This window comes from Cnephaeus nilssonii, assembly GCF_951640355.1.
Source record: "Cnephaeus nilssonii genome assembly, chromosome: 7".
NCBI classification, from domain to species: domain Eukaryota; kingdom Metazoa; phylum Chordata; class Mammalia; order Chiroptera; family Vespertilionidae; genus Cnephaeus; species Cnephaeus nilssonii.
In genome coordinates, this window is record NC_137078.1 from 16,639,189 (window position 1) to 16,654,675 (window position 15,487).

At 46.3% G+C, this 15,487-nt stretch overlaps 1 protein-coding gene across 1 annotated transcript in view; it reads right to left on the minus strand.

The window, feature by feature from the left end:
* Nucleotides 1-15,487, minus strand: part of BLOC1S5 (biogenesis of lysosomal organelles complex 1 subunit 5) — a 60,075-nt gene that overhangs the window by 18,038 nt on the left and 26,550 nt on the right. The window contains exon 4 of the mRNA XM_079776847.1: nt 2,515-2,573. Within this exon, the coding sequence (XP_079632973.1) occupies nt 2,515-2,573 (59 nt within the window). The remainder of the gene's footprint in view (nt 1-2,514; nt 2,574-15,487) is intronic.

A 15,487-nucleotide genomic window follows, 5' to 3' on the forward strand; every position in this document is an offset into this window, starting at 1 on the left:
GGTCACCCCCAATTGCCCTCCCCTGCAGGCCTGATCAACTGCAACTGCCCTCCCTTGCAGGTCTGGTCCCTCCCAACTGCCCTCCCCTGCAGTCCTGGTCCCCCCTATGGCCCTCCCCTGCAGGCCTGGGTCCCCCCAACTGTCCTCCCCTGCAGGCCTGGTCCCCCTCCCCAACTGTCCTCCCCTGCAGGCCTGGTCACCCCCAACTGCCCTCCCCTGCAGGCCTGGTCCCCCCCCCCAACTTCCCTCCCCTGCAGTGCTGGTTCCCCCAATGGCCCTCCCCTGTAGGCCTGGGTCCCCCCAAATGCCCTCCCCTGCAGGCCTGGTCCCCCCCAACTGCCCTCTCCTGAAGGCCTGGGTCCCCCCAACAGTCCTCCCCTGCAGGCCTGATCACCCCCAACTACCCTCCCCTGCAGGCCTGGTCCCCCCAACGGCCCTCCCCTGCAGGCCTGGGTTCCCCCAACTGCCCTCCCCTGCAGGCCTGGTCCCCCCCAACTGCCCTTCCCTGAAGGCCTGGGTCCCCCCAACAGTCCTCCCTTGCAGGGCTGATCACCCCCAACTACCCTCCCCTGCAGGCCTGGTCCCCCCCAACTGCCCTCCACTGAAGGCCTGGATCCCCCCAATAGTCCTCCCCTGCAGGCCTGATCACCCCCAACTACCCTCCCCTGCAGGCCTGATCACCCCCAACTACCCTCCCCTGCAGGCCTGATCACCCCCAACTACCCTCCCCTGCAGGCCTGGTCCCACCCCAACTGTCCTCCCCTGCATGCCTGGTCCCCCCCCAACTGTTCACCCCTGCAGGCCTGGTCACCCCAAACTGCCCTCCCCTGCAGGCCTGATAACCCCCCAACTGCCCTCCCCTGCAGGCCTGGTCCCCCCCCCCCCCAACTGCCCTCCCCTGCAGTCCTGGTCCCCCCAACTGCCCTCCCCTGCAGGCCTGGTCCCCCCCAACTGCCCTCCCCTGCTGGCCTGGTCCCCCCCCCCCTGCTGGCCTGATCACCCACAACTGCCCTCCCCTGCCGGCCATCTTGTGGCAGCCATCTTGTGTCCACATGGGGGTGGCCATTTTGACCACATGGGGGCGGACATCTTGTGTGTTGGAGTGACAGTCAATTTGCATATCACCTTTTTATTATATAGGACTAGAGGCTCGATGCACGAAATTCGTGCAAGAGTAGAAAAAAGAGTAGGCCTTCCTTTCCCCAGCTGCTGGCACTGGCTTCCCTTTGGCACCCGTGACCCAGGCTTCCCTCTGGCCCCGGCTTCATCCGAATGACATCCGTCTAATTAGCATATTATCCTCTTATTATTATAGACTAGTGGTTTGTGACCCCTAGACTTTTACCTCCTGAGTATACAAACTGCTTCAAACTTAACAAAGTAAAATTTTTCCCCTAGCAAAGTAGAGGATTAAAAAAAATCTGTCCAGCCAGGAAAAGCCCATTGAAGCCACTGTTCCTGCCTATACAGTGCTCTTTAGACACAGTGCAAACACTCCACCCAACCCAGACTTTCCTGCCTATGGTTTTGCCTTGCCCTTTTATCAAGGTGCTCCGCAATGGCCCTGTTTCCTGACCTGGCCTGCTAGAAACAATCCTACTCTTCTTGGGCAGCCTTCCCACCTGGCTTGAATGTCAAGTTCTTTCAGTAGGCTTGATTCATCAAACTGTTCAATGTTTAAACTTTATATCAATATTTAAAGTTGAGCAGAGGGTGAAGACATTCAAACTGGGGCAAGGTTCATTCCATTATATTTTTATACAATGCCAAATCTGAACCATTATTGTAGATTAAGCACAACACCTTCCAGAAAAATGGAGATAGTAACACTTGTTGATACACGCACATACAAAAAAGTGTGTATTTCAGAATGACTTAGTATTTTCAACATTTCTTAAGTGTATCTTTATTAGTTTAAAGCAATAAATAAGCTATATAAATACTTCATGAAAACTATATGTGAAAACACCAAATTATAACAGGAACTTAAGTCCTTAAGCTATTTTTCCACATCTGAATTTAGTTAAGATATAATTAAAATAAGCAAAGCACTACCTGGCAAGTGATTCACACACACTTACGACTATTCATTAAATAACCCATCCACAGGCATGAATGCTTCCTTTTCTAGAAGAAATATACATACTATACTCAATGCTTCAGGCGCGAAGGAAGATTTATATTTCCAATCTGGTGGGTATTTTTTTTCCATGTAAAAGTCCTATTCTCTCTCCTCCATAGACAAATACCACTTTCAAGGAAAAGATGGAAATGTTGAAAAGGTGGGGAAAAAAAGGTCAAGGTCTGTAATTTAAATTATAAACATATGGATGGTGCAACCATGTACCCATACTTCTTCAAAACATCATGAATGAATTAGCCATTTTAAAATCTTTTAAAATCATTGCATAAAAAACCAAATGCAGATAATTTCTTTTCATCAAAAGCTATTAATATGATTATAATAAAAGTCCTGAAGTTAGAGGCTCCAATACCCAAATGATCTACTTTTACCTTTTTTCGTTCCTGTTCCCTCTGTTGGAGTCTACAGACTGAGTCAGTAGCTGCTTGCACTGAAATAAAAGAGAATGGGTTTTCAATTAGCAGCCCTTGATCAACAAAAGAATGACCTGGGAAAACAAATACTTGGATTGTTTTAGATCTCAAAAAACTATGCAAAAAAACCTGATATTATTTTGGTTGTGGTGGGATAGCAAAAAAAAAAAAAAAAAAAAAGAGAGAGAGAGAGAGAGAGAAGTTCTGCCAATATATTCAGTATGTCATAATCAGAACTACCATCATTCTTGAGCTTTGAGTTGCAAGCCAAAGGCATTTAAGTACTAATTCCAATGACAAATTGTCAACAATAACCTTAGAATTCTCTAAAAAGATATAAACTTAGCATTACATTTTGATTGTGCCTTTACAGTGTCTTTCCCATTCACTAGGCCCCTTTCCCTTCGTCTCATGCACGCTATTGCTCTCTTGCAGGCATTACTGGAATGCTTCAACAACTTTCTACTATTCTTCTCGCCTCTGCTCTTGTCTTCAAATTCATCCTGGCTGCCACTGCCAGATTCAGATTTCTCCAGTTTGTTTTCATTGAGTTGTTTTCCTTTCTAATGGACCAAAACTGTTAGTAATAATTACTATAATTACTTATTATTATTATGTGCCAAGACCTGTACTAAGTACTTTCCATGCATTACTCCTTTTAATCCCACTTTTCTATTTAGAAGAGGATCACTGTCACACTTTACAGAGTATTGGCATCTGTAAAAAACAGGGGTAAAGAGGTGAATGTCACTCAAGGAGGTAATCTGACTAATAAGTACAAAAAGTAGGATTAAAATCAGATCTCTGACTCTAAAGACTTGACTCTTATCCTCAACACTTCATTCCTCTTACAATTTCATCAATGAAGCTGGTTTTAATCCATCAGTTATTTAAACCTCTTCATTTACTGGATCCACTGTATTTACGTAGATAAATGTCATCACTTACTTCACTGTTTAGTGTGCAGGCTAAGACTCAGACTTTGTTAAATCTAGAGCTGAGCACTTATTAGTTGTCTCACTGATCTTGGGCATCTTTGTTTACTTATTATTCATTCATTTGCCAAATATTTATTGCCAGGTGCTGTTATTGCTACTGTTGCTAATTTTGTAGCATCTTAGTTCCCCATTTGTAAAACAAACTACTAATAAGAGGACTTCAGAATTGACACAAGAATTATGATAGCACATATTGAAATACTAATAAAAGTCACTTAGCGCAGTTCTTCACACGTAGTAAGCAGAGTAATAGATCAGTACATAATATTCTATTTAAAATTACTTCTGACTGCTGTTATTTACTTCTTACCAAAGTAAATACTTTTTCATTTGTCTCTATAAGGTATGTGTAGAATTAATGGCATGTGTAATACTGACAGATGTAAGCAATCAAGATATGCCACTGTTCTATTATTAGAACTACTAGAGGCCCAGTGCACAAAATTCGTGCACTGGGGTGGGGTGGGGGGTCCCTCAGCCTAGCCTGCACCCTCTCACAGTCCAGGACCTCTCAGGGGATGTCCGCCTGCCGGCTTAGGCCCGTTCCCCGTGGGGAGCGGGCCTAAGCTGACAGTTGGAAATCCCTCTCCCAGTCCGGGACGCCTCGCTCCTTACCACCCACCTGCTCGCTGCTCCTTACCACTCAGCTCGCTGATCCTTAGCACTGCTACAGAGGCAGGAGAGGCTCCCGCCACCACCACTGTGCTCGCCAGCCGTGAGCCCTATCTTTCTGTGTAGTTGTCTGTGGGCCAACTGCTCTCTTCCTTCTCACTTAGGGCAAGCAGCATGTGAGGGCAGAGCGTGCTGTCGTGGAACACAGAGGGCTGCCTGGAGCTGTGGGCAGTGGCCGGGCACACAGGGTGAGAGGTGGACACAGAGGATGATATCTCACCCAATTTTGGGGCGGGCTGGCTGGCCTTCATCTGCCTGACCCCACCCAGGGAGGGACCGAGCAGGGTGTCTGCCTCTCCATTCTCCATCCTTCCATCTGTGACACCTGTCACCCTTGCCAGGCCTGCCCCAAAGAGAGTTCAGCTCAATCGCTGAATGTAAAAGGGCACGGAGTGGGGGTAGCTCCACTCCAGTGCCCCCTGATTCCCAGCAACAGGACCTGGTTGACAGGACCTGATCTCAGGATGGTGGCCACAGCTGCAGAACATAGATCTGTTTCAAGAAAAGTTGGGAATGCAGACTTTCGTATGAGCCCCTATTCCAAAAGGTGGCAGTTTATTCACATTGTGGCAAAGACACCTTCAAGAGTAACATAAGTGTGTAAAGTCATGGCCACGCCAGGGCATTTCCTCATCCAATCTCTCTGAGGCGCTTAAACAGAACCAAGTCTCACCTCTTTGCAGGACACTTCTGGGTGTGTTTTTTTTTTTAAGCCTAAAGGACAGTAGTCTGTCTCCATTCTTGTTCTTTGGGACTTTTTTTCACCATCGGATAAAAGGATACATACATTGGGAAAATCCTCTTGAGATACAATATTCCAGTTGCACCCATGTGAGGACGACAGCGCCCCTCAGAGGGAGGGAGCCGACAGATGGGGAGCAGGGAATTCTGAAAACCAAAGTGATGACAGAGATGCTAAGCCTTTCCTTCATGCATCTGACACCCCTCCTCAGGCAGCCTGTAGGCTGAGCGTCTACTGGACCTTTACCACTTAATGTCCCGCCCCGTGTGCCCTGCCTCAGCCTGGAGTGCAGGGAGCATCTGGGCGTACCCCTCCCTAAGCTGGGAGGGTCCCCACTGTGCTTCCACCTCCTTGGGAAACTTTGCTTTTCCAGCTCTGTCCCCACGGGAGAGCCACAGGGGTGCCAGATCCCTTTCATTCCTTCAAAAGTGCCCTGAAAAGGGCGAAGACCGCTATGCAGGGAAGGGGTCGCTCAAGTTCAGCAAGAGTTTGCGATTCACTGAAGGCACATTGAACGGTTTTCTCCTACCCCGTTTGTGGGAGTGTAATCTGATTTAAAACCAATGGACTAAACAAACAGAAGCACTTTCTGAAAAGGAACCAAGATGGCGGCAAAGTTAAACAACTAAACTGCCGCCGCGCACAACAATTTCAAAAATACAACTAAAATACAAAGCGGCTACCACCCAGAACCACAGGAAAGCTGGCTGAATGGTAGATTTACAACTAAGAAGGAAAAAGAAAGAACAAACGCGGAAGGGCTGAGGTACGGAGGCGCGTGAATCGGGCTGGTGGCGGGGGAAGGGACGCGCAGCTTTTTTTTCAACCCGAAGGGAGATAAGCTCCCGATCACTCTGAAATCCAGTTTCTGGGGACACGCGGGGGACCCAGACACCTACGGGGAGAAGCTGGACTCTCGGCCATCGTGTCGGAAAGTGAGAGTGACTTTCTTGCAGAGGTGCGCCCAGCAATCAGTGTTTATTGCGCTGGAGCGCGGGACACAGGGACTTGGAAACGGGAAAGGCAGAAAAGGCAGACTAGCAGCCATTGCTGTTTGCCACGCCCTAGCCTAGTGACGCCCTGAGACCCCGCCCCGCCCTGAGACCCGCCCCACACATTCTACAAACCTGCCCAGGCTCCAAACAGCAGCTTTTGCATATAAATGGCCTGCCCTGTGGCAGCTTACCCAAATAAACTGCAGCTCCAGTCAGACTGCTCCAAAACCACCCAAGCAAAGAGGAGAAAACTGCAGTTTTTGCTGTAACTCCTGCTGAGTGGCCTCAGACAGTAGCTGACCTGCACCCCATTGGAGATCCAGAAACGAGGGCATCTAGTGGTTGGTGTGAGATGACACCAGATTTCAACCACTCTCATAAGGGACACATTCAAGAGGCAGACTCAGTGAGCGCCAAAGCCCTACTGCAACAAGTCCCGGCCCATAAACTTATCTCCAGCACAGCAATTCTTCCTTTATAGACACAGCGGGTCCTCACAGCCAATTGGCCCGGAGGTCAATTCCTCCCAGTGACATCAACAAAAATCAAGACTTAACTACAACAAGGCTGTACACACTGTCTAAAAAGGGGTGCACCAAGAGCGTCCACCTCAGGTAACTGGGAGGCTGACCCGTTGAACCAATAGGACACAATAGGACACAAAGCTACCCAACCAACTCAGGGAAGCAGCGAAAATGAAAATGAGGAGGCAAGGAAACAGATCCCAAACAAAAGAAATGGAGGAGAACAAACGATTGGACATAGAGTTCAAAACCACGGTTATAAGGTTTTTCAAGAATTTTATGGAAAAAGCCGATAAATTTAATGAGACCCTCGAGGATATGAAAAAGGTCCAAATAGAAATGAAACATACACTGACTGAAATAAAAAATATTATACAGAGACCCAGCAGCAGACTAGAGGAACACAAGAATCAAGTCAATGATTTGGAATACAAAGAGGCAAAGGGCACGCCTCCAGAAAAGCAAGAAGAGAAGAGAATTCAGAAAGTAGAAGATAGTGTAAGAAGCCTCTGGGACAACTTCAAGCGTACCAGCATCTGAATTTTTGGGGTGCCAGGAGAAGAGAGAAAGCAAGATATTGAAAAACTATTTGAAAAAATAATGACTGAAAACTTCCCCCACCTGGTAAAAGAAATAGACTTACAAGTCCAGGAAGCACACAGAACCCCAAACAAAAGGAATCCAAAGAGGACCACACCAAGACACATCATAATTAAAATGCCAAGGGCAAAAGACAAAGAGAGAATCTTACAAGCAGCAAGAGAAAAACAGTTAGTTACTTACAAGAGAACACCCATACAATTATCAGCTGATTTCTCAACAGAAACTATGCAGGCCAGACGGGAGTGACAAGAAATATTCAAAGTGATGAATAGCAAGAACCTACAACCAAGACTACTCTACCCAGCAAAGTTATCATTCAGAATTGAAGGGCAGATAAAGAGCTTCACAGATAAGAAAAAGCTAAAGGAATTCATCACCACCAAACCAGTATTACATGAAATGCTGAAAAGTATTATTTAAAAGAAGGAAAAAGAAGAAAAAAGTAAAGATAAAAATTATGAACAACAAATACATACCTATCAACAAGTGAATCTAAAAGTCAAGTGAATTAAAAATCTGAAGAACAGAATAGACTGATGAACATAATAGAATCAGGGGCATAGAATGGGAGTGGATTGATAATTCTCAGGGGGAGGGGGTGTCTGTGTGGGGGGTACGGGAAGAGACTGGACAATATCATATACCTATGGATAAGGATAGCGATGGGGGGAGGTAAGGGCAGAGGGAAAGGTGGGAACGGGGAGGAGGGGAGATATGGGGGGGAGGAGAAACAATTATAATAATATGAACAATAAAGATTTATTAAAAAATAAAAATAAATAAAAAAACAAACAGAAGCACTTTCTGCAGGGAGCTCTGGGCCCCAGGTTTGAAGGCCGACCACACCCCCATCTCGGGAGACCCAGAGTTCCGCGGGGCCCAGACCTCCCTTCGGCCGCCATGCCCCAGCCAGAGGGAATTCTGAGCCCCGGCTCACAGTTCTGCAGAGTCCTGGCCAGGGCCCAGAGCACCCTTCGGCTGGTGGGAGGGAATTCTGAGCCCCAGCTGGGGGCAGCGACAGAGAGCTCTGGGCCCCGGGATTGAAGGCCGGCCACGCCCCGATCAAGGGAGACCCAGAGTTCCACTATGTCCCGGCTGGGGCCCAGACCTCTCTTTGTCCGCTGGGCCTCGACTGGGGGTGGCCAAGAGGGAGCTCTGGGCCCTGGGTATGAAGGCTGGCCACGCCCCCCATCTCAGGAGACCCAGACTTCCCTTCTGCTGCTGCACCCTGGTGGGAGGGAATTCTGAGCCCCAGCTGGGGGTGGCGACAGGGAGCTCTGGGCCCTGGGTTTGAAGGCTGGCCATGCCCCCATCATAGTTCCGCAGAGTCCTGGCCAGGGCCCAGAACTCCCTTCAGCCGCCAGCCCCGGCCAGGGCCTAGGGCCCAGTCGTTTGGTCGTCCCTCACTGCCTCCCCTGTCGGCCTGGTTGCCCCACGCAGCTTCCTGTTTGGTCGTCTGTTCCGGTCGTTTAGGATATGACGACCCTTGGGTTTTCATATATTAGGATTATTCTATTTACTGTACTATCCCTACTGAAAGTGCTTTCCTTATTCCTTTCCTATAATTAAAATGTTTTACTTGTTTCAAAAGCTCAGTTCAAGGTTTACTGCCTTCATAAAATCCCCCCAGATTAATCCTTTCCCTATAAGAATTTCCCCTTATTTGGTATGTAACACCCTACCACTTTAGTTTGCATTTGCTTAAACTGAGGTTTGCCTAGCTGTTTTACAATTATGCCTTCCTATATCACCTCAATCTGGCCCAACTAGGTCACAAGTTCCACAACAGGGCAGGGACTGTGATTCTCTTTCAGAAGAATTTTAGGACCCACCCTGTGAAAATATGGTTAAGAGGAGGATTCTGCTTTTAAAAGTCAGGTTTTCATCAGTAACCATTCGCTTTAGTCATATCAAAGATAGTATTTTAGTACTGAAAATTAGGTTCCCTATCATTGTTTGTTCTAACAGAAAAGATGAAAATAAACCAAAATAGGAGCTGATTAAATCTGCCTTCTTTCTGTGGTATATTAATATTACATCATCTTTCCTGAGCAGTGGTTTTTATCATTTCCTGGTTGGTTTTCTTTCTTTCTTTCTTTCTTTTTTTTTTTTTGGAGGGGGGTGATAAAAGGAAGGCTATAAACGTAACTTAAAATTATCCATTTTGTGGTCTTTGTTTCATTATTTTCAGGTCTTTCTTGGTTTAATCTGACAAGAGTTATAGAACATGACATTTATTTTGTCATTTGTTATATCCTTTAAAATTTAATTAGAACAGATCGACAAAGTTATACTTTTGTTTCTTACTAGAACTGTCTTGGTGCTTAGACAAAATATACATTTCTAGAAAATTCCTTTGAAGTAATTTACTTTTTAATTCTTTAGCCACATAATAAAAAAAGGTTTACATTCTGAGTATAATAAAATCTGCTTTTCTAAAGTCTAGGAAAATCACCTGACTACAACAAACATTCCCTTTCTTCACGATTAGAGACTCAAAGAGGAAAAGGTCCATTTATCCAAACCTTCCTATCATTTCCACAGGACTTACTGGTCAATAAGTAAGTATTATAGCAAGTGCAATAAGTATTCCTTTGCACTTGCTACTCCCTCTGGAATACTCTTTTCTCAGCTTTCTGTACATTCTCATTTCCTATTTGTCTCTGCTCAGATGTCAGCAGTGAGACCTAATTCAGCACTCTAACATTCATCTCCCCTCACTTTGGCATTCTCTGGCCTCCCTATCTTGCTTTGTTTTTCTCCATCACTTCCTGATATGCTAAATATTTATCTATATGCTCTGTCTCCCCAACTATAATAAGTTTCATGAACTCAGGGACTCTGTTTTCCGCAGTATCCCTGGCACCTAGAACAGCAGTGGCTGGCACATTATAGCCACTAATTATTTGTTTATTGAAATGAATGAATGAATGAATGAATGAGAATTCAGCCAACATCTCCTCATACCAAACCAGAATTATTTTCTTATGTAAGTATTTGAGGTTTACACATACCTACCATGACAGGATGAATTTGTTTCTTTTATGTGAAGACAGTTGGGACATTGTTAACTACTATATGCAGTACAATTACTGTATGTGATACTAATTTCCTTGAATAATCTTTCAGTTGAGAGAAAATAATTTGATAAATTCTTGACTTTTTAAAGTCAGTATAGTCTCCTAAAACACTGATACAACAGGGGCAACTGCTTCTTATTTTCGTTGCTACTTCATAACTGTAATTTTGCTACTGTTAATGAATCGTAATGTAAATATCTGTGTTTTCCGATGGTCTTAGGCGACCCTGCTAGCGGCTGCTGTAGAGCCTAAGACCATCAGAAAACACAGATATTTACATTACGATTAATAACAGTAGCAAAATTACAGTTATGAAGTAGCAACGAAAATAATTTTATGGTTGGGGGTCACCACAACATGAGGAACTGTATTAAAGGGTCACGGCATTAGAAAGGTTGAGAACCACTGATCTAGGGAATGGTAATGTCATTCATGAAATGGTATAAAATGAGGTAAAAGCAGAACTGAGGAAAGAATTCAAGTCTGGTTCTGGATATGTTATACTGAGATGCTTATTAGACATCTAAGTAGACTAAGCAGGTGGATGTAAAAAGTCTAGCAATCCAGAGAGGAACCTAGGGTTAAAACATTAATGTAGAATTGATGAATGGCACACAGATAATATTTAAAACTGTGATTCTACATGAGACCACCAAGCAAGGTAGTATAGACAGAAAAGATATCCCAGACCCAAGCCTTAGGACATTCCAATGTTAAAAGTGAAGAAAAGCTGTGAACTAACAAAGTAGAATGGAAGGAGGAGTCTGTGTTGTATGAGAAAATCCAAGAGAAAGTGATGTCTCAGAAGAAAAGGTGGACTTTGCTTATTACCTTCTCAAAGATGCACAGAAGCAATATTCTGAAGTTGAAAGAACTTGAGCTTTGAAGCAGAACTAGGTTTGCATGGTAATTCCTCTGATTATTATTGGAGAACCATGGATGTTAAACCACTATAAAGTTCCGTTTCTATAAAGTGGGGAGGAAAATAAATATTTATTTTACAGAGTTATGATAGTTAATGAAGAAAATACAGGTAAAAATTCTAACTAATAAAGTGCTATAAAAATAGTATTTTAAATCATGAGTTCTTAATAATTTCTAGGTAAAGAGGCAGAGTGTAGCAAAAACAGACAAAGTTAGCCCCTTAAGTACCTCATAAAATACATAAAAAACTATAAAAGAGTAAGAGGGGGGAAAAAACCTCCATTCTTTACTGAAAAAGGAAATATTATAATTGCATACTATAAACTTTGAAAAGTGGTGGCCAAGAATAGGAACACAGATTCTAATAAAGAACTGAGACTCCTAACCTCACCATAACTATTCCTCCCCCAAAAGTCAGAGAAAGAAAACGAGTAGACAAAACTCTGAGAACTCTGATATGCTTTCATTTATCATTTATAGAGAAACAGATATGGGTGGGGGAGGGAGAAGGAACATAATATGTGAGAGGCAGATAAGACAGACAAAGTATCCATTCTGAAAGAAAACCTAATAAAATTCTCCACTGGTACTTTGTAATACAAAACAAACAAACAAAACCCACCTCAATTCAACCTATTAACCTTTTGCACTCGGATGTCGAGTGTGACTCGACACGGTTAGCATTAGAATAAAGGAATCAAGAAAAAAGCAAGCGAGTGCAAAGGGTTAAAAGCGCTCAAACATACAGCATGAAATGAAAATGTGACTGTAAAGCCAAGGAAACAAACTGAGAACTATAACAACATCATTACAAATCTAATAAACAAACCAGAAACAGAAAGAAGTTGAATTGTGTACAACTAAATAAGCAACTGGCAGCATTATAACTGCAGAACAGAAACAAATACTATAAACCCTACCAAAACTAAAATTCACAAGTGAGAGGTTGGGGAAGAGATGCAAGAGAAAAGGTTAAAAGTCTTAACCCCTCCACTTCTCAAGGCATTAACTAATCTACACTAATAAAAGAGAAACATGCAAATTAACCATCACTCCACTATGCCAAGCCACGCCCACCAGCCAATCAGATTGAGTATGCAAATTAACCCATCAAAGATGGCGGGTAAATTTGCAAATGCAGGCGGGGCGGGCAGTACCATGGCCCGCCCCTGGGGGTCCAGGTCCATCGGGGGCCAGGGAGGCCTGGCGGGCAGCACCAGACACAGATGGCAAAGTACCAGTCCATCAGGGTCCTGAGAGGTGGGTTGGGCAGTGCCAGACACCACCCGTGGGGTCCGGGTCCATCGCAGGCCCCGGGAGGGGCAGCAGCCTGCCTAGCCACGCCTGCGCGGCCCTTGTAACATCGCCACCCCGGGGAGGAGCAGCTGGGCCTGCTTAACCACTCCCGTGGGGCCCGTGAACATCGCAGGCATGGGGTTGCTGAGACCCAGACAGGGCCTCTGGCCACAGATTCACAGCTTCGTGGAGACTAACTCTACCAGGCCACCCGGTGGCTGTTCAAGATGTGACCCAGAGAGGAGGTGCGGGAGGAAATCCAGAGAATGGGATGTGGGGGTTCAAGACTCACTTCCTTTGGGCTTTGTCCTTCTTGGTCTTGGTTCTTTTCTTTCGGGCCTGGAGCCCAAGCACTGCAGGAGAGAGGGATGGATGAAGGCCGAATGTGGAAGAAGAGGCGCGAGGCCCGACTGCGGGACTGCCTGAGGGACGGCTCCAGGGCGAGTGCCACAGCTTTGGCAAAGCGGCTGGCCAGGAGGCAGGTGTTCCAAGGGGCACCTTGTAATGCCTCGCCATCCCTCTATGAGGACACCCCACACAGGCGCTGCCTTCGCCAGCAGGCTCTGGGCAACATCTGCAAATGCTACTGCAACCTCTAACATTCTGGGCAAAGAACTGACCCTGTGCCCCTCTGGGTACCAGGCTTGCTAGGAGTGTGCTGTCACCAATGCCATAGATCAAAGGCAAAAACCTGGCGAGGCGGGGTGCACCAGAGGGGGCTCGGGCTGTGGCAGGGGTCCGGAGGGCAGTGATATGCCTCGCCTGCAGAGAGAGAGGTTCTGCAGTGGCCCCAAGACGCGGGTGGGCCTGGCCAGGGATCAAGGGGCATGAAAGGACACCGGGGAGGAGGGGCAAGGACCCGCAGCCCTGAGGCAGGGGTTGAGGGGCGGTGCCACCTCAGTGGAGGGGTGCCGCACTGCAGGGTACAAGACTGACTGACGTGATTCAGAGAAGCTCCCAGTGCTAACCGGCGTGTCCCAGTGCCTTCACTGAGCTTTGATGGCCAATTGAGATGCTATATAAGGAAAATGAGGAAAGAAGTGAGAAAGAAAAGGAAAGGCGAACAACACAAAAGAAAGACTGGAAGGAACCTGTAAACCCATTGTCACTTAAATAGGGAATATAGTCAATAGTGTTGTAATGATGGTATGATGCCAGGTGGGTACTGGAAATATCGGGGAACACTTTGTAAAGTATATGATTGTCTAACCACTATTCTGTAACTGATATAAAACCCAAAACCAATACAAAATAATATTGAATGTAAAGAAATGAAAATTGGAATAAAATTTTTATAAATTTCAAAGTTTAAATAAAGGCTGTAAAGGAAGGAAGGGGGAGAACAAAAATAGTGTTTTTCATTTTACCACTTTATTGTCTTTTCAGTTCATGAAAAAGACAGTTGTCTTTATATGGTGCTTTTATACTTTTCTAAGTCATTATCTCATTTTAATTTCAGGGCAACTTAAAGTCAAGATAAGTATTCCCTCCACTATTCAAAGAAAGGAAATCTTGGTGTCTGGTCCCAATGATTCAATCGTCAAGCCCTTATTGTAAAGCAGGGTTAGTAAAATTTTCTGTGAAGGGTCAGCAGAGGAGGGAAGTTGGGGGAGACCAGGTCTGCAGGGGAGGACAGTTGTGGGCAATCAGGCCTGCAGAGGAGGGCAGATAGGGGTGACCAGGCGGGCAGGGGAGGGCAGTTAGGGGCAATTGGGCTGGCCGGGGAGCAATTAGGCGTCGATCAGGCTGGCAGGGGAGTGGTTAGGGGGTGATCAGGCTGGCAGGCAGAAGTGGTTAGGGGCAATCAGGCAGAGGCAGGCGAGTGGTTGGGAGCCAGCAGTCCTGGATTGTGAGAGGGATGTCCGACCGCCCGTTTAGGCCCGATTTCGGTGGCCTAAACGGGCAGTTGGACATCCCTAGAGGGGTCCCAAATTGGAGAGGGTGCAGGCTGGGCTGAGGAACACCCCCCACCCCTGTGCTAACTTCAGAATTTCTTTTATTACTTTTCTTTGAGTGATCTTTTAGTAACTACTACCTTTTATAGTAAAGAAACACATATTTTAAGGTATTTCTTTCAGCTTTAAGTTTTTGTTCTGTTAAATTCAAATAAAATTAACTCTTTAATTTAAAAAGACAATAGTGTGGTGAAGACGGGAGGTGGTGGTGGTGGTGGCAGGTGGGACTGGGTGGAGGTGGGCAAGGGTGGTGAAAATGAAGGACATCTGCACTAGTGTAAATAAAAATTTTATATTAAAAAAACTAGAGGCCCGGTGCATGAATTCGTGCACAGGTGGGGTCCCTCTGGGTGGCCTGCAGGGATCAGGCCGAAACCCACAGTCCAACGCAGCCTGCAGCTCCTACCTGCTGCTCCCGCTCATCCCGCTCCCACTCATCCCGGCCCCACTGTGCCTGTTGCAGGCTTGCGCCCAACCAGTCCCGATTGGGAGAGGCTCGCACTGCCACAGCAGCACTCGCCAGCCATGAGCCCTGCGTCTGGCACCCTCCCAAGGGGAGTGGCCTGTGGGATCGGGCTGAAACCAGCTCTCCAACATCCCCCAGGGGTCCTAGATTGCAAGAGGGTGCAGGCCAGGCTGAGGGATCCCACCAGTGTACGACTGGGCCGGGGAGGGACCGGGTAAGGGCTCCAGGGTGTGTCCGGCCCGTCTCGCTCAGTCCGGATCGGCCGGATCCCAGCAGCAAGCTAACCTATCGGTCGGAGCATCTGCCCCCTGGTGGTCAGTGCATGTCATAGTGAGCGGTTGAGTAGCCTTAGCATATCATTAGCATATTACTCTTTGATTGGTTGTTCGAATGTTCTGCTGTTCGGTCTATTTGCATATTACCCTTTTATTATATAGGATTATATGATCGCATTCTTATCAGAAGTTCTCTCCCCGCCTCATACTTGCCCATCTGTTCATTCAGCAGTCATCCCACTATCCATCCTGATCACCCACAACTGCCATCCCATTCTGGCCTGATCACCCACAACTGCGCTCCCCTCTTAGCCCCTAACCGCCTCTATCTTGGCCCCGCCACCATGGCTTTGTCCAGAAGAACATCTGGAAGGTCTCCTGGAAGGTCTCCCAATCTAATT